Genomic DNA, 20,130 nt, shown 5'->3' on the forward strand with positions numbered 1-20,130 from the left:
TACTGGGCCCTTCCCAACAACAGGTGGAGACTAACAGTGAAATGCTTACTGGGCCCTTACCAACAACAGGTGGAGACTAACAGTGAAATGCTTACTGGGCCCTTCCCAACAACAGGTGGAGACTAACAGTGAAATGCTTACTGACGGACCCTTCCCAACAATACAGAGAAGAAGAAAATAGAGAAATAATAGAAAAATAAAACATGTAATAATAAAAGTAATACTAAATACACAACGAGTAACGATAACTTGGCTATATACACGGGGTACCAACCAAATCTATTTGCAGGGGTACAATTTTTTTACAAAAATATCACATTTACATAAGTATTCAGACCCTTTACTCAGTACTTTGTTGAAGCACCTTTGGCAGCGATTACAGCCTCGAGTCTTCATGGATATGATGCTACAAGCTTGGCACACCTGTATTTGGGGAGTTTCTCCCATTCTTCTCTGCAGATCCTCTCAAGCTCTGTCAGGTTGGATGGGGAGCGTCACTTCACAGCTATTTTCAGGTCTCTCCAGAGATGTTAAATCGGGTTCAAGTCCGGGCTCTGACTGGGCCACTCAAGGACATTCAGAGACTTGTCCCGAAGCCACTCCTGCGTTGTCTTGGCTGTGCAAGGATCTCTCTGTACTTTGCTCCGTTCATCTTTCCCTCGATCCTGACTAGTGTCCCAGTCCCTGCCACTGAAAGACATAAACACAGCATGATGCTGCCACCACCATGATTCACCGTAGGAATGGTGCCAAGTTCCCTCCAGACGTGACACTTGGCATCCAGTCCAAAGAGTTCAATCTTGGTTTCACCAGACCAGAGAATCATGGTTTTTAGGTGCCTTTTGGCAAACTCCAAGTGGGCTGTCATATGTCTTTTACTGAGGAGTTGCTTCCGTTTGGCCACTCTACCATAAAGGCCTGATTGATGGAGTGCTGCAGAGATGGTTGTCCTTCTGGAAGGTTCTCCCATCTCCACAGAGGAACTTTGGAGCTCTGTCAGAGTGACCATCAGATTCTTGGTCACCTCCCTGACCATGGCCCTTCTCCCCCAATTGCTCAGTTTGGCCGGACGGCCAGCTCTAGGAAGAGTCTTGGTGGTTCCAAAATCCTTCCATTTAAGAATGATGGAGGCCACTGTGTTCTTGGGGACCTTCAATGCTGCAGAAATTTTTTGGTACCCTTCCCCAGATCTGTGCCTTGACACAATCCTGTCTGGGAGCTCTACGGACAATTCCTTCGACCTCATGGCTTGATTTTTGCTCTGACATGCACTGTCAACTGTGGGACCTTATATAGACAGGTGGGTGCCTTTCCAAATCATGTCCAATCAAGTGGACTCCAATCAAGTTGTAGAAACATCTCAATGTTGATCAAAGGAAACAGGATGCACCTGAACTCAATATCGAGTCTCATAACAAAGGGTCTGAATACTTATGTAAATAAAGTATTTCTGTTTTTTATGTTTAATACATTTGCCAAAACTTCTAAAAACCTGTTTTCGCTTTGTCATTATGGGGTATTGTGTGTAGATTGATGAGGGAAATATTTAATTTAATCCATTTTAGAATAAGGATGTAACGTAACAAAATGTGGAAAAAGTAAAGGGGTCTGAATACTTTCCGAATGCACTATATAACTAGGAATAAAGTGACAGATAATAAATAGTAGCAGCAGCGTATGTAATGAGTCAAAACCAGTTAGTCCAAAGGGAAACCCAGCCGCGAGCTGCCCAGTGAAGCGAGCCTACCAGATGGGCTAAATGCCTTTTATGCTCGCTTCGAGGCAAGCGACACTGAAGTATGCATGAGAGCACCAGCTGTTCCGGACGACTGTGTGATCACGCTCTCGGTAGCCGACGTGAGCAAGACCTTTAAACAAGTCAACATTCACAAAGCTGCGGGACCAGACGGATTACCAGGATGTGTACTCAGAGCATGCGCTGACCAACTGGCAAGTGTCTTCACTGACATTTCCAAACTCTCCCTGACCGAGTCGGTAATACCTACATCTTACAAGCAGACCACCATAGTCCCTGTGCCCAAGGAAGCAAAGGTAACCTGCCTAAATAATTACTGCCCCGTAGCACTCACGTCGGTAGCCATGAAGTGCTTTGAAAGGCTGGTCATGGCTCCCATCAACACCATCATTCCAGAAACCCTAGACCCACTCCAATTCGCATACCGCCCCAACAGATCCACAGATGACGCAATCTCAATCGCACGCCACACTGCCCTTTCCCACCTGGACAAAAGGAACACCTATGTGAGAATGCTGTTCATTGACTACAGCTCAGCGTTCAACACCATAGTGCCCACAAAGCTCATCACTAAGCTAAGGACCCTGGGACTAAACACCTCCCTCTGCAACTGGATTCTGGACGTCCTGACGGGCCGCCCCCAGGTGGTAAGGGTAGGCAACAACACATCTGCCACGCTGATCCTCAACACGGGGGCCCTTCAGGGGTGCGTGCTCAGTCCCCTCCTGTACTCCCTGTTCACCCATGACTGCATGGCCAAACACGACTCGAACACCATCATTAAGTTTGCTGACGACAACAGTGGTAGGCCTGATCACCGACAACGATGAGACAGCCTATAGGGAGGAGGTCAGAGACCTGGCAGTGTGTTGCCAGGACAACAACCTCTCCCTCAATGTGAGCAAGACAAAGGAGCTGATCGTGGACTACAGGAAAGGAGGGCCGAACAGGCCCCCTTTCTCATCGATGGGGCTGTAGTGGAGCAGGTTGAGAGTTTCAAGTTCCTTGGTGTCCACATCACCAACAAACTATCATGGTCCAAACACACCAAGACAGTGGTGAAGAGCCATGACGACACCTTTTCCCCCTCAGGAGACTGAAAATATTTGGCATGGGTCCCCAGATGCTCAAAAAGTTCTACAGCTGCACCATTGAGCATCCTGACCGGTTGCATCACCACCTGATATGTCAACTGCTCGGCATCTGACCGTAAGGCACTCCAGAGGGTAGTGCGTATGGCCCAGTACTTCACTGGGGCCAAGATTCCTGCCATCCAGGCGTTGGTCTATATAGGCTACAATGCTGCGCAAACCATCAACCCCGGGCCAGCCCAACACAAATAAATTCTTAGGATATCAGGCACTGTTTTCACATTACGTTTTTTAGGGGGCAGCCAAGAGAATTACAGAGATCAATTAGAATTAACTCCGATTGCTTTAATTTTTATTTTTACATCACTGGGGCCAAGCTTCCTGCCATCCAGGACCTCTATACTAGGCGGTGTCAGAGGAAGGCCCAAAAAATTGTCAAAGACTCCAGTCACCCAAGTCATAGACTGTTCCCTCTGCTACCGCACGGCAAGTGGTACCGGAGCGCCAAGTCTAGATCCAAAATGCTTCTTAACAGCTTCTACCCCCAAGCCATAAGACTGCTGAACAATTAATCAAATGGCCACCCGGACTATTTACACTGACCCCCCCTTTGTTTTTACACTGCTGCTACTCGCTGTTTATTATCTATGCATAGTCACTTTGCCCCAACCTACATGTACAAATTACCTCGACTAACCTGTACCCCAGCACATTGACTCGATAACAGTACCCCCTGTATATAGCCTCGTTATTGTTATTTTATTGTATTACTTTTTATTTAAATTTTATTTTGTACTTTATTTTATTTAGTAAATATTTTCTTAACTCTTTCTCGAACTGCATTGTTGGTTATGGGCTTGTAAGTAAGCATTTCACGCTAAGGTCTACAACTGTTGTATTCAGCGCATGAGACAAATACAATTTGATTTAACCCCCCCATACAAAAACTCCTCGCTTGGTGGGTGAAACAACGCCACCTGCCGGAAGGAGACAGATTGACGCCGAGTTGGGCCTCTCGCTTCCTGTTTCTGTCAGATAGAACACGTCTTCGTTGTGGCTGTCTGACGCTGTTCAGCCATTTTGGGTAGGTTGTTCGACGACGAGCTGCTAGCTACCACACGACAACACCAGGCCGAATACTTCAACCGAACAAAAGCCGTTTTACAAAAAACATCGTTAAATATGGGTCCACCAGGAGACAACCCACGTCATGTGTCCTCTGAAAGAACGGAGGATTTCAGTTGGTTTGTCAATTTATCTTGACATGGCATGCAGGTTAGTTGGTGGTTGTGACGACTGAAGAAAACCACGAAAAACAAGCGCAGATAGCTAGTTAATACCTCAACTTCAGTGCGTGAAAGAGATTTTGAACACGTTTGTTGTTGGCTGTAAAAAATCTAGTTGGTTCTCTCGACGGGAATCCTAAACATCATGATGATATTGAAGCAAAATGTCATTTAAAATGCAGAGAGACAACAGTTAAGATAGCCAGTCAACCGGACAAGTCATTCGACATTAAATACCAAGCAAGCCAGACAGAACTCGGCTTAAATGTAAAACGAAAGATGACTGTCAGCTAGTTAGTTAACTAACCGCACGACATAGGCCTCAATTACGTCAAGTAGTAAAAAGATGTAGCTAGCTAGTTGGCCCACTAACTAGTTAGTGTTGAAGTGTATGCTGCTTAGCCTAGCTAGCTCATGTTAGCTAGTCAGCTAAAATACTCCGTCACTATGAGTATCGACAATGGAAGTAAACAAGGCCGCGGGCCAGTTCAATGGCAGTAAGCCCCGAGATGTCAAGCTACGCTGTAAACTTTAACGTTGTAACTTGGTGCCAACATCTTCTGGCATCCACATTTACTTGCCATGATGGTTTTCTATACCCCCAGTCATTCAGCAGCACTTTCATAACGCGGTCTCTGCAGAGAAATACACAAACGGCGTCAGTCATGGACGAAGCTTTGAGTTTGAGAAGACACGAATAGAATTGTCTGCTTTTTAGTTTGTGTAATAATCTTCTATTTCACTAGCGAGAATTAGTGTCGGTATGGGTTTTGGAAATGGCTATCCTTTCTGTTAGCAGTTGTCAGTAACATAAAGAAAAAGTGCACCTAAATGCGATTTGCTCATTTGTTTTCACTAGGCCAATGATGTGTTGAATTAAAGTTCCTTTGGCCTGTATTCGAATGTCATACTTTTAATCACATGGCTTCTTGAGTAATTAATAAAACAAATGTAGCCAAATATTGATTAAGAACCCCCCTCCTGAGCATATCCATTTAAATACATTTAAAATGACATAGCTTGATATTTCATTTGTTTCCTCCTTCAGTTAGTTATTTCGAAAGAGCTAGTGTAGAATAATTAGATTTCTCGTTTCTGTAAAGGGTAGCTAACTAGCTACATTTCTCTCAAGTAAATAGACAACTCGAAAGTATAGTCAAAATATTCTGTAAAAGAGAAGACACTAGCACCAAAATCTAATAATGGGGGACCCAACCTGGAGAAGAAACCAAACTAGAGATAGACTCCGTGCTCAGATTCGAAAGAAAAGGGAATCTTTGGCTGACCAGTTTGACTTCAAGATCTACGTAGCCTTTGTGTTCAAAGACAAGGTGAGTATTATGGAGGACGCAATTAAAGATTTTGGCAGTGAGGCCCTTTATCTGCTTCGCCAGAGTCTGATTAACTCGTGGATACCATTTGTCTCTGCCTGCAGTTTGAAGGAAGCTGCTAACTAGCGTTAGTGCAATGACTTAAGTCAATGCTAATTAGCATTGGCTCGCAAAACTACCTCTTAACTAACTTCATACTGGACATTAACATCGGATCCACGAGTTCATCTGACTCTGGGGAAGTTGATAAAGGGCCTCATTGTCAACATCCCCAAGTATCCCTTTAATGTCTCTTCCCTTTCCTCTGTGCTCCTTCCTATGGCAGAAGAAGAAGTCTGCACTGTTTGAGGTAGCTGAAGTGGTACCAGTGATGACCAACAACTATGAAGAGACTATCCTGAAAGGTGTGCAGGATTCCAGCTACTCCCTCCAGAGTTCCATAGAACTAATGCAAAAAGATGTTGTGCAGTTACATGCCCCACGCTACCAGTCAATGCGCAGGGTAAGTCAAGAACCGGATTCCTTCCATTGGGCAAACCTACCAAACCATGTGCTTACAAACACTGCGATGGACACAGACAGTTGGCCATTCCTAGTTGTTGTTGAGGAAATGTGTCAACAATGAATGTTCCTCATTTCTACTAGCATGACTCACATTGTAGTGTTTCAGCCAGTGTGTCACATTGTAGTGTTTCAGCCAGTGTGTCACATTGTAGTGTTTCAGCCAGCATACCACATTGTAGTGTTTCAGCCAGTGTGTCACATTGTAGTGTTTCAGCCAGCATACCACATTGTAGTGTTTCAGCCAGTGTGTCACATTGTAGTGTTTCAGCCAGCATACCACATTGTAGTGCTCTGGAAACCATGCCGTTTATTAGCTGAAACCATGCCGTTTATTAGCTGAAACCATGCCGTTTATCAGCTGAAATATGTTATGATGAACTTCAAAGGGTGGTGCACGTTGATGTGCTCGTTGCACCTTTCGGCATCGATGCTTGACTGCCGTTTGACAATTAAAAATATCCAGAATAATCTCATAATGTAGACTAACCTACTGAATCTGCCAGCTGTTGACTAAGACCAGAATAGGCACATTTGCTATTTAAAGCAACACTTTAGAGTTTTATTCGGTACATGAAAATTTAAGCGAAAAAGTACATTTTGTGTGCTACGTCATCACGCATTGATTTTTATCCACAACAAGTCCGTTTGGTGGAAACACACCACTGGTGGGGAAAGGGTACATTTTCTTTATGCAAATCTTTGAATATTCATATGGAAATCTGTCGCCAATTGGATGGAAACCTAGCTAGTGACATAGGGTTCTGGTCCAAAGTAGTGCACTATATAGGGAATAGGGTGCCATTCTCTGGTCTAAAGTAGTGCACTATATAGGGAATAGGGTGCCATTCTCTGGTCTAAAGTAGTGCACTATATAGGGAATAGGGTTCCATTCTCTGGTCTAAAGTAGTGCACTATATAGGGAATAGGGTGCCATTCTCTGGTCTAAAGTAGTGCACTATATAGGGAATAGGGTGCCATTCTCTGGTCTAAAGTAGTGCACTATGTAGGGGATAGGGTGCTGTTTGGAAAGTGAACAGACATTATGCTGTTTATTGACTGTAGCTTTCCTCTCTGTTGTTGCAGGATGTCATAGGGTGCACCCAGGAGATGGACTTCATCCTGTGGCCGCGCAACGACATAGAGAAGATAGTCTGTCTCCTGTTCTCCAGATGGAAGGGGGCCGAGGACGAACCCTTCAGGCCTGTTCAGGTAAAACATTTAGCTTCCTTCATCAAATAGCTGGGTCGTATTCACTAGCGCACACCGTAGGGAAAAGGTTTGCAATGAAAACAAGTTTCTTATTGGACATTCAGGTAGTCCCTCTCTGTTTGGTACCGAGTTAATATGCCCCTGAATTAAATTGTCATATATTCAAAGAGTATTTTATACTGTTATGTTGAGGGCCAGTCATGGTGGACGGAGTAGGGCTTATTGCACTTGTAATCCAATGTTTATCCACAGGCCAAGTTTGAGTTTCATCATGGAGACTACGAGAAGCAGTTGTTGCATGCTGTCGGCCGGAGGGACAAGGCTGGAATGGTTCTGAACAACCCCACTCAGTCCGTTTTCCTCTTTATGGACCGACAGCACTTACAGGTCAGTCCATACACGGCACAGCTGAGCTTACCGCCCGTAGAGCTCTGGTCAAAGGTAGCGCACCATGTTGGAAATGGATCACCATTTGGGCATGTAGCTTGTCTGACAGTCCTTCTCTTTGTGGCAGACTCCCCTCAATGCTACCCTGTCACCACTGCACTAGTCACAATGGCTTTGGGAAAGCTAAGAGCTCTAATTGGAGCACTAATGTAGCTGGTAGAGGATCATTCAGACAAAACAGTCCTCTTTCTGTCATGGGACAATGATGTCTTACCCATAGAACTAGAATATATTAGTGAAATGACTTATTATTAATAGATTCTATGGTTTTACCCTTCTCTCTGTCAACCATGTTCTCTCTCGTCATCTCTTCTGTCCCTGTCAGACTCCTAAAACCAAGGCCACCGTTGTCAAGTTGTGCAGCCTTTGCCTCTACCTGCCCCAGGACCAGCTAACGTGCTGGGGCGTTGGCGACATCGAGGACCATCTCCGCCCGTACATGCCTGACTAGGGCCAGCCTGCCTCCATGGCTTCCACCCACAACACAGAAGACTAACCCCCCAAGCCGCTGAAGCAAGTTGACCTCTCTCATCCACCACACATTCTTCCTTCCATTGAATAGAATTGAACTGATGCTTGGATCTCCTATTTGTTGTTAACCACGTGTTTGTTAGTTTCCATCCTCCTGAATCCACATGTTTTTCCCTACCAAGCTCTGCTCCACCCGTTTGGGATTGGTTGTCCCTTTTATCCTCACCCATTTCTCCATCCATCTTTTGGTTTATTTTGAACCTGCACGAACATTGATTTGAGTGGTTGGTTATTCAACCTAGAGCTGCACTGTCAACGACACAGACGAATCCAGTCCACTGAAGGAACTCTTTATGTTGCTACCAAGCAGGAACGAAGCCACACCAGGTTTTCATGATGTTCACGGGGGGTCCTCAGTCTCTGCTGGACGCATCGTAACCCATCTCATAACAGATTGGAAAAGCTTCTGTCATTTCAAAGATAGGTGAAAGAGGAAAATATACTGGGGGGGGGGGTTCTAGAACAACTAGGTTCAATCTATGATGACAGGTCAGCCTAGGTGGTGTTAAAACGTTTCCTGTAAAGCAAAGATAAAAGGTGAACAGTATTTGTCAAATCATTTGGTGTAGGTAGTTACAGCTTTATTTTTCCTTTTAAGCCACCGTTGTTTAATGTTTGGCTCTTTTTATTTTGGGGTTAATTTGCTTTTCCTGTGAAATATTCCAGGAACACCATTTGTAAGATCTGGAGTATAGATGGGAACTGATGGGAGGGACCGTTGGTAAGATCTGGAGTATACAGGGTTGAATATGTTTGTTATATGCTGAAGGTTGTAACCACGCAAGCCATTCAAGCTACTGAAATAGGATGGGTTTGTTTTTTTCCCGGGTGTGGGTTGGCATGGGTGTTGAATATGGAAGAACTAATGTTAAAGCTAATGTACCTAACAATGGAACAGGTTGTTGAGTTAAAATTAATGGGATCGTTACATTTTTATGTTCTTTAATTTGACAGACAAGTATCCTAAAGAGTACTAATTGTTGCAGTGCTTATAAAATGTAAAATGGGGTGTTTTTTTGCAAGCTTGCTTTGCTGGGAGAAATAAGGCACAAATCAGTCAGTACATTTAATTTAGGGTTTTCTTTGTTGATTCAATATGTTCGATTAAAGGCGGGTCATTTTTCTGAGTTTATTCTTCATTTTGAAATGAATCTAAAAAAATCAACACGGCTGAACAATATCCCAATACAGTGCAAACTTTAAAGTATTTCCTGGTGTGTTTTATTGTGTGTACACAAAGTATATATTTACAGCAGAATGACATGCAAAAAATATTTAGCAAGTCTGTGGGGGTGAAGAACAATTACTGACACAGTACCACAACAGTCATCTTCACCCACAGACTTCCTGCCTGACAGTACTACACAGCAGCAGTATGATAATTCCCAATTTGCTGACAGTGTCTCTGGGGGGGGAGTTTCCCCTAGGTACAGATCTCGGATCAGCTTCCCCCCCCAATCCTAACCATTAGTGGGGGGGGAATGCAAAACCGACCCAAGCTCAGCGTCTAGGGGCAACGTCACCCTTCCACCGAGCGGCTGATCTCGCTACCAAGGTGCTTTGTGTGTCTTCCTTGTGCGATGAGTTTCCCGGAGGCTTTGCTAGTGAGGTCTACAGTAGCGAACGCCAGGGTCCGTCCTTGCTTCAACACCTTGGCAGTGATCAGCACGTCCTCACCCACCTTGGCAGCGTTCATGTACCTGTCGGTAAACAGTTGTTCCATTCAGTGAGTGAGTCCCAAATGGCACCCTACTGTGCACTTCTTTAGACCAGAGCCCTAGAGCGCTATTTCAGACACAGTGAGATGTTCCATTGTGTTTTGACAACCGGTTACTCTTTAATCCTTCACCTACTACAGTGTGTGACTTGTAGAGGCCTAGACAGTTTGGGCTCAGCCCAAGACTAGAAAACCAAAACAGCAAAGTCTTGTTCTGGTGGCCTCTACATAGAGCACATGCATTCTACACATATTATTTACATTTTAGTCATTTAGCAGACTCTTATCCAGAGCGACTTACAGGAGCAATTAGGGTTAAGTGCCTTGCTTAAGGGCACATCGACAGATTTGTTCTACACATATATTATCAAGCGTGGGTACCAGTCTTTGTGCCATCATGCCAAACCGCACAAACATCTGAGACCAGGCTATTCCCCGTGTATCAGCTAGCTAGTGTAATTTAAACTATAAAACTCACGTGATGTTCATGTCCACGCTGACACCAGGCGCCCCCCGTTCCGTGTACATGATGGCCGTGGTGGAGATGACGTCGACCAGCGTTGCCGTTAGACCCCCGTGAAGGGTGCCCCCCCGGTTGGTGTGCTCCTCTTCAACTTTAAACTCACACACCACTGTCCCTGGGCTGGCTGTTACAATGTCCACCTGGGAAACAGACAACCAGTCATTCATTATTCCTTGAACAATTAAAGAAGACGGCATTGTAATATATCAGAGTAGCAAGACTAGGGGTAAATCTGAATATTTCCTTGTCTCCTCTACTTGCCTCCTCAAAATGCATTGGAGGAACCTCAGATGTGCAATGAAAAGGACACGAGGGAGGAAGTGAGGAATCAAGAAAATATAATTGAGATTCACCCTAGGTAACGAGAGAAAATGTAAGTTTTTTCAAAATGGTATTTTTACATGCACAACAAGCCTGTCAAGGAGGTAAATGGGTGGAGTTGGGCCGCAACCTCCGGTGCTTACAGTAGTTTATTGTACAGTAACTCGTAAAATATTTTATTTTTTTACTGTGACATACCTTACTTAAAACTCGATCAAACCCCGGAGTGTCCACCATCGCCCGCATGATTGTTTTTAACGAGTTTAAAGACAGAGAAACCATGTTTTTAACGCTGAATGTGTTCAATGTCAACTTCTTACAAGTAGATTTTCCTCCAAACAGGAAACTGTTCTGATAGCTAAGTGTTCCGGAAATCATAGACAGTTTAACAAGGTTCCGCTTTGATTTCATATTTATTGGCCATGATTATGCTTTTTTTTTTTTACTCGCATATGAAAGTGTCTTATATATTGATGGAGTTCGTGTTCATTTTCGGCATATTGACTTGAATTTAATATTCAACCTAAAAACGGATCTTTGCGTCAAGCCGGACTATTTAGATGCTCTCACAGCTGTAACTGGTGACACACATCCAGCAACAACACTCAACTAAAATGGCTTTCCGTCGCATCTAACAAGATTTAAGCATCGCTATGAAATAGAGAAACAATTAGTAATATTTCCAAGTCGACTTAATAATAAACGAGGCTCAAAGCTGACGTTGCCTTGCTGAAAATGACTGGGAAAGCGAGGTATAGCTAGCTAGCTCATATCAGTCCAATTATTATTAGATCTCCTTTCCCTTGTACGAAACTATTGAAATTCTATCCAGTGTGTTGCCAATAGCCTGTTTTACCCCACAGCCTGTTTGGTTTGTGGTAAAAGTTATTTCTGAGAGTTCACTGCCATATCAAAGTTTGTCCGATATTTTCAGGCCTCAAAACTGTTCTAATGTTATGTCCATCATCACCTTGGAATAGATTCAGCTATCAAGGCAAATTAATGGGAACATATGCACCATCAAAGATGATCAAGTTGGAGGCATTGGACATGAACTGAACAGGTCTGAAAACAACTGACCAAACAAGAACCATCCCTCACCTAACTGCATGCATGTTGTGTTAACTTTCAGAGAGCATTGAACTCATTTTTCGAGGCTGACAAGGAGCGGTTTTTGCAGTGGAAGAGAGGAAAAGTAGCCCACCCAAAGTTAAGAGACAGAAGTTGGACAAGAGCAAAGAGGACTGACACTTATTGCAATATGTATTTTCTAGGCCTGTTTACAACATTAATGTCTATTTTGTAAATGTTTTGATTTTCTATGCCAGGTTAAGTGTAAGATTAGCCAGTGGTGTAAAAATACTTTAAAGAACTACTTACAGTGAGGGAAAAAAGTATTTGATCCCCTGCTGATTTTGTACGTTTGCCCACTGACAAAGACATGATCAGTCTATAATTTTAATGGTAGGTTTATTTGAACAGTGAGAGACAGAATAACAACAAAAAAATCCAGAAAACGCATGTCAAAAATGTTATAAATTGATTTGCATTTTAATGAGGGAAATAACTATTTGACCCCTCTGCAAAACATGACTTAGTACTTGGTGGCAAAACCCTTGTTGGCAATCAGGGAGGTCAGACGTTTCTTGTAGTTGGCCACCAGGTTTGCACACATCTCAGGAGGGATTTTGTCCCACTCCTCTTTGCAGATCTTCTCCAAGTCATTAAGGTTTCGAGGCTGACGTTTGACAACTCGAACCTTCAGCTCCCTCCACAGATTTTCTATGGGATTAAGGTCTGGAGACTGGCTAGGCCACTCCAGGACCTTCATGTGCTTCTTCTTGAGCCACTCCTTTGTTGCCTTGGCCGTGTGTTTTGGGTCATTGTCATGCTGGAATACCCATCCACGACCCATTTTCAATGCCCTGGCTGAGGGAAGGAGGTTTTCACCCAAGATTTGACGGTACATGGCCCCGCCCATCGTCCCTTTGATGCGGTGAAGTTGTCCTGTCCCCTTAGCAGAAAAACACCCCCAAGCATAATGTTTCCACCTCCATGTTTGACGGTGGGGATGGTGTTCTTAGGGTCATAGGCAGCATTCCTCCTCCTTCAAACACGGCGAGTTGAGTTGATGCCAAAGAGCTTGATTTTGGTCTCATCTGACCACAACACTTTCACCCAGTTCTCCTCTGAATCATTCAGATGTTCATTGGCAAACTTCAGACGGCCCTGTATATGTGCTTTCTTGAGCAGGGGGACCTTGCAGGCGCTGCATGATTTCAGTCCTTCACGGCGTAATGTGTTACCAATTGTTTTCTTGGTGACTATGGTCCCAGCTGCCTTGAGATCATTGACAAGATCCTCCCGTGTAGTTCTGGGCTGATTCCTCCCCGTTCTCATGATCATTGCAACTCCACGAGGTGAAATCTTGCATGGAGCCCCAGGCCGAGGGAGATTGACAGTTATTTTGTGTTTCTTCCATTTGCGAATAATCGCACCAACTGTTGTCACCTTCTCACCAAGCTGCTTGGCGATGGTCTTGTAGCCCATACCAGCCTTGTGTAGGTCTACAATCTTGTCCCTGACATCCTTGGAGATCTCTTTGGTCTTGGCCATGGTGGAGAGTTTGGAATCTGATTGATTGATTGCTTCTGTGGACAGGTGTCTTTTATACAGGTAACAAGCTGAGATTAGGAGCACTGCCTTTAAGAGTGTGCTCCTAATCTCAGCTCGTTACCTGTATAAAAGACACCTGGGAGCCAGAAATCTTTCTGATTGACAGGGGGTCATATACTTATTTTCCTAATTTTTGTGTTTTTCTGGATTTTTTTGTTGTTATTCTGTCTCTCACTGTTCAAATAAACCTACCATTAAAATTATAGACTGATCATTTCTTTGTCAGTGGGCAAATTTACAAAATCAGCAGGGGATCAAATACTTTTTTCCCTCACTGTAGGGAAGGAAGTGGGAATGCTGTCTGAACACTGAGCCGACTGTAACATATAGAATGTGTGTCAAGGTGCTGGTAACAGATACAGGTTATAGCTAAATATTCATTTTCCTAGACAATCTTGCCTCCAGTGAATTACTCCTCCATCAGTGAAGGCAGGCCGATCGTTGCCATGACAAACACGGTTACTTCAATCAGGAAGTCATCTGGACAGGCATCCTTCTGGCAGGAAATGAAATCAGTAAGGAGTAGTTTATTTGGGTACCTGCACTTTACTTTAGTATTTATATTTTTGACAACTTTTACTACATTCCTAAAGAAAATAATGTACTTTTTACTCCATACATGTTCCTTGACACCCAAAAGTACTCGTTACATTTTGAATGCTTAGCAGGACAGGAAAATTGTCAAATTCACACACTTATCAAGAGAACATCCCTGGTCATCCCTACTGCCTCTGATCTGGCGGACTCACTAAACACAAATACTTTGTTTGTAAATGATGTCTGAGTGTTGGAGTGTGCCTCTGGCTATCCGTAAAAAATAAATAAAAAATGGTGGCTTCTGGTTTGCTTAATATAAGGAATTTGAAATGATTTATACTTTCTTTTACTTTTGATACTTTAGTAGATTTAAAACCAAATACTTGTAGACTTTTAGTCAAGTAGTATTTTACTGGGTGACTTTCACTTTTACTTGAGTCATTTTCTATTAACATATCTTTACTTCTACTCAAGTATGACAATTGGGTACTTTTTCCACTACTGAGATTAGCTTCTACCCCCTTGGTTTTACATTGCTGTTTATTGTGTCTAGGGGTCTAGATCACTGTGGTTCTAGATCTGTATGAAGCAGTAGAGGTAACTAGGATCAGGTCCGTCCTGTCTAGTCTTATTCATTGACTAAAAGGCACTCCTATTCAGACGCTTGATACATACGGCCCCTCTTCTACGATCGGTCCTTTCAAAACAAGACACTAGGCACAAAATGGAAGCAAATGGGCCAAAACGGGTATGATGCATTTTATGATGCAAAATGCATCATACCTGCTGTACTTTTTTATTTCGAGAGTTATACAGTGCATTCGGAAAGTATTCAGACCCCTTCCCTTTTTCCATATTTTGTTATGTTACAGCCTTATTCTAAAATGGATTAAATAAAACATTTTCCTCATCAATCTACACACAATACCCCATAATGACAAAGTGAAAACAAGTTTTTAGAAATGTTTGCAAATGTATTAAATATTAAAACCTGAAATACCTTATTTATTTGCTCTGAGACTAACAATTGAGTACCGGTGAATCCTGTTTCCATTGATCATCCTTGAGATGTTTCTACAACTTGATTGGAGTCCACCTGTGGTAAATTCAATTGATTGGACATGATTTGGAAAGGCATACACCTGTCTATATAAGGTCCCACAGTTGACAGTGCATGTCAGAGCAAAAACCAAGCCAAGAGGTTGAAAGAATTGTCCATAGAGCTCAGAGACAGGATTGTGTCAAGGCACAGATCTGGGGAAGGGTTCCAAAAAAACCTGATGGTCACTGACAGAGCTCCAGAGTTCCTCTGTGGAGATGGGAGAACCTTCCAGAAGGACAACCATCTTTGCAGCTCTCCACCAATCAGGCCTTTATGGTAGAGATGCCAGACAGAAGCCACTCCTCAGTAAAAGGCACATAACCGCCCATTGGAGATGTAACTCTTTGGCCTGAATGCCAAGCGTCACGCCTGGAGGAAACCTGACACCATCCCTACGGTGAAGCCTGGTGGTGGCAGCATCATTCTGTGGGGATGTTTTTCAGTGGCAGGGACTGGGAGACTAGTCAGGATGGAGGGAAAGATGAACAGAGCAAAGTACAGAGAGATCCTTGATGAAAACCTGCTCCAGAGTTCTCAGGACCATAGACTGGGGTGAAGGTTCACCTTCCAACAGGACAACGACCCTAAGCACACAGCCAAGACAACGCAGGAGTGGCTTCGGGACGAGTCTCTGAATGTCCTTGAGTGGCCCAGCCAGAGCCCGGACTTGAACCCGATCAAACATCTTTGGAGAGACCTGAAAATAGCTGTGCAGCGACGCTCCTCATCCAACCTGACAGAGCTTAAGACGATCTGCAGAGAAGAATGGGAGAAACTCCCCAAATACAGGTGTGCCAAGCTTGTAGCGTCATACCCAAAAAGACTCAATGCTGTAATCGCTGCCAAAGGTGCTTCAACAAATACTGAGTAAAGGGTCTGAATACTCATGTACACATTTGACATTTTAGTCATTTAGCAGACGCTCTTATCCTCTTATGTCATTATGGATATTGTGTGTAGATTAATGAGGGAGAAAAAAAAAATCATCCATTTTAGAATAAGGCTGTAACGTAACAAAATGTTGAAAAAGTCTGAATACTTTCCGAATGCACTGTTTATCTTGAAAACTTGACAAGCTAATCAATATCTCAAAATAGGAATCTGGAAACCCTCTAACATTTCGTTTAACATTACTTCTTTCACAGGTGACAAAGGTTGGAGGCCTGCCCAGTGGTGTGTGTTGGGAGCAGCTTGGGAAGCAGGCTAACAGCACGAGAGCGGACCGTATGTCAGCAGGTATCGGTGTGACTGCGGCTACCTCCAGCCAGGGAGGGAGGGCCCCGGGTCCCGGATGGCCCCAGACCACATGGCCCTGGTGGGGTTAGAGAAGCTGGACTGTGGTCGCTACACCAGCGATTACTGGGGAATCTACTGCAGCTTTAACACTGAGACTGAGGCTGTGTCCCAAATTGCACCCTATTCCCTATATAGTGCACTACTTTAGACCAGAGAATGGCACCCTATTCCCTATATAGTGCACTACTTTAGACCAGAGAATGGCGCACTATTCCCTATATAGTGCACTACTTTAGACCAGAGAATGGCGCACTATTCCCTATATAGTGCACTACTTTAGACCAGAGAATGGCACCCTATTCCCTATATAGTGCACTACTTTAGACCAGAGAATGGCACCCTATTCCCTATATAGTGCACTACTTTAGACCAGAGAATGGCACCCTATTCCCTATATAGTGCACTACTTTAGACCAGAGAATGGCACCCTATTCCCTAGATAGTGCACTACTTTAGACCAGAGAATGGCACCCTATTCCCTATATAGTGCACTACTTTAGACCAGAGAATGGCACCCTATTCCCTATATAGTGCACTACTTTAGACCAGAGAATGGCGCACTATTCCCTATATAGTGCACTACTTTAGACCAGAGAATGGCGCACTATTCCCTATATAGTGCACTACTTTAGACCAGAGAATGGCACCCTATTCCTATATAGTGCACTACTTTAGACCAGAGAATGGCACCCTATTCCCTATATAGTGCACTACTTTAGACCAGAGAATGGCACCCTATTCCCTATATAGTGCACTACTTTAGACCAGAGAATGGCACCCTATTCCCTAGATAGTGCACTACTTTAGACCAGAGAATGGCACCCTATTCCCTATATAGTGCACTACTTTAGACCAGAGAATGGAACCCTATTCCCATATAGTGCACTACTTTAGACCAGAGAATGGCACCCTATTCCCTATATAGTGCACTACTTTAGACCAGAGAATGGCACCCTATTCCCTATATAGTGCACTACTTTAGACCAGAGAATGGCACCCTATTCCCTATATAGTGCACTACTTTAGACCAGAGAATGGCACCCTATTCCCTATATAGTGCACTACTTTAGACCAGAGAATGGCACCCTATTCCCTATATAGTGCACTACTTTAGACCAGAGAATGGCACCCTATTCCTTATATAGTGCACTACTTTAGACCAGAGAATGGAACCCTATTCCCTATATAGTGCACTACTTTAGACCAGAGAATGGCACCCTATACACAGCCTCTCTATGGACACTGACAGTATGATTCAAAGACAGCTAACTTTTAGTTCCTTCGTTCCAATGCTAGTGCCTTGAGTTAAGGACTTTCGTCTTTGACTCAGTTCTTAATGTTATTGCGAGAATTCCTCACCCATCATTCCTCATGCCCAATATCCCTCTGATCGTTCCAGGTGTTTCTGTGAGAGTATCCACTCCCCTCCCACTAGGCTATCCTCATCACAGTGTTCAAATGCTTTCTCTCTCAAAAGCTTTATGCTGTTGCCTCCTAATCGGCCCTCGCACTCATTTTTATTTCAATGTGTGATTAGAATGTTTACTTTAAAATCAGAAGTGTTACGTGTGTTGATCATTTCCCTCAGGTCTGTTTTAGTCCTGGACCTTGAAAGTACTTTGGGAAAAAATAGGAATAAATACATTTATGGTATAAAACACGTTCAAGAAAACATTCAAAATATATGTTTGTATTTTTCGTAACCATTCTAAGGCTTCTATGGCATTTCTGTCATCTCACCACTAGGGGGCGATTAGTCCCAGTTTTAATCGATGTGCATGCTTCCAAGGGGCAGAAGTCAGCCTGTTGTGATTCTGGATGGCCAGACAGTGTTGCCACGGCTCCAGTGGGCACGTGATCATCAACACTGGACAATTGAGGAGTGGAAAAACATCACGTGGTCCGACGAATCCCGGTTCCTGTTGCATCATGCTGATGGCAGAGTCAGGATTTGGCGTTACCAGCATAAGTCGAGTTACCTGCCTGGTCTCAACAGTACAGGCTGGTGGCGGTGGTGTAACGTCGTCCAATAAGCAGCAGCTGCGTGATGCCATCGTGTCAGCATGGACCAACATCCCTATGGAACCTTTACGACTTGTAGAATCCATGCCCCAAAGAATTCAGGCCGTTCTGGAGGCAAAGGGGGGTCCGACCCGGTACCAGATGAGTGTACTTAATAAACTGGCCAACGAGTGTATCATGTATATACACTACCAGTCAAAAGTTTGGACACACCTACTCATTCAAGGGTTTTTCTTTATTTTTACTATTTTCTACATTGTATAATAATAGTGAAGACATCAAAACTATGAAATAACACACATGGAATCATGTAGTAACCAAAAAAGTGTTAAACAAATCAAAATATGTTTTATATTTGAGATTCTTTAAATAGCCACCCTTTGCCTTGACAGCTTTGCACACTCTTGGCATTCTCTCAACCAGCTTCACCTGGAATGCTTTTACAACAGTCTTGAAGGAGTTCCCACATATGCTGAGCACATGTTGGCTGCTTTTCCTTCACTCTGCCGTCCGACTCATCCCAAACCATCTCAATTGGATTGAGGTCGGGGGATTGTGGAGGCCAGGTCATCTGATGCAGCACTCCATCACTCTCCTTCTTGGTCAAATAGCCCTTACACAGCCTGGAGGTGTGTTGGGTCATTGTCCTGTTGAAAAACAAATGTTATTTTACATTTACATTTTAGTCATTTAGCAGACGCTCTTATCCAGAGCGACTTACAGTTAGTGAGTGCATACATTACTTTTTATTTATTTAATTTGTTCATACTGTCCCCCCTGTGGGAATCGAACCCACAACCCTGGCGTTGCAAACGCCATGCTCTACCAACTGAGCTACATCCCTGCCGGCCATTCCCTCCCCTACCCTGGACGACGCTGGGCCAATTGTGCGCCGCCCAAGGTTATCCCATCTGGTTTGGGCTTAGTGGGAATGGCGTATCGCTGCAGAATGCTGTGGTAGCCATGCTGTGGTAGCCATGCTGGTTAAGTGTGCCTAGAGTTGACCAGGCTGTTGATTGTGGAATGTTATCCCACTCCTCTTCAATAGCTGTGCGAAGTTGATGGATATTGGCGGGACCTGGAACACTCTGTGGTACACGTCGATCCAGAGCATCCCAAACATGCTCAATAGGTGACATGTCTGGTGAGTATGCAGGCCATGGATGAACTGGGACATGTTCAGCTTCCAGGAATTGTGTCCAGATCCTTGCGACATGGGGCCATGCATTATGCTGAAACATGAGGTGATGGCGGTGGATGAATGGCACGACAATGGGCCTCAGGATCTCGTCACGGTATCGCTGCATTCAAATTGCCATCGATAAAATGCAATTGTGTTCGTTGTCCGTAGCTTATGTCTGCCCGTACCATAACCCCACCGCCACCACGGAGCACTCTGTTCACAATGTTGACATCAACAAACCGTTCGCCACACGACGCCATACACGCTGTCTGCCATCTGCCCGGTACAGTTGAAACCGGGATTCATCTGTTAAGAGCACACTTCTCCAGCGTACCAGTGGCCATTGAAGGCGAGCATTTGCCCACTGAAGCCGGCTACGACACCGGACTGCAGTCAGGTCAAGACCCTGGTGAGGACGACGAGCACGCAGATGAGCTTCCCTGAGTTGGTTTCCGACAGTTTGTGAAGAAATTATTCGGTTGTGCAAACCCACAGTTTCATCAGCTGTCTGGGTGGCTGGTCTCAGGCGATCCCACAG

General features: G+C 44.1%; 2 protein-coding genes across 3 annotated transcripts; one reads left to right on the plus strand and one right to left on the minus strand.

Moving 5' to 3' along the window:
* Positions 1–3,881: 3,881 nt before the first annotated feature.
* LOC121585237 (uncharacterized protein C6orf62 homolog) lies at positions 3,882–8,188 on the plus strand. The gene is made up of 5 exons (XM_041901687.2): positions 3,882–5,464; positions 5,790–5,966; positions 7,112–7,237; positions 7,490–7,624; positions 8,010–8,188. Exons 1-5 carry the CDS (start codon positions 5,336–5,338, stop codon positions 8,133–8,135), a joined length of 693 nt encoding a protein of 230 aa, XP_041757621.1. The 5' UTR covers positions 3,882–5,335; the 3' UTR covers positions 8,136–8,188.
* Positions 8,189–8,571: 383 nt separating this feature from the next.
* Positions 8,572–11,139, minus strand: acot13 (acyl-CoA thioesterase 13). 2 transcript variants are annotated; one of them, XM_045226460.1, is made up of 4 exons: positions 10,975–11,139; positions 10,411–10,595; positions 9,687–9,915; positions 8,572–9,621 (listed from the first exon to the last, which is right to left on the minus strand). In XM_045226460.1, exons 1-3 carry the CDS (start codon positions 11,056–11,058, stop codon positions 9,735–9,737), a joined length of 450 nt encoding a protein of 149 aa, XP_045082395.1. In that variant the 5' UTR covers positions 11,059–11,139; the 3' UTR covers positions 8,572–9,621; positions 9,687–9,734. The 2 variants fall into 2 exon arrangements, with proteins under 2 accessions (XP_045082395.1, XP_041757622.2); XM_041901688.2 differs by having other exon boundaries at positions 8,572–9,915; positions 10,975–11,138.
* Positions 11,140–20,130: the final 8,991 nt, after the last annotated feature.

This window comes from Coregonus clupeaformis, chromosome 17, assembly GCF_020615455.1.
Source record: "Coregonus clupeaformis isolate EN_2021a chromosome 17, ASM2061545v1, whole genome shotgun sequence".
NCBI classification, from domain to species: domain Eukaryota; kingdom Metazoa; phylum Chordata; class Actinopteri; order Salmoniformes; family Salmonidae; genus Coregonus; species Coregonus clupeaformis.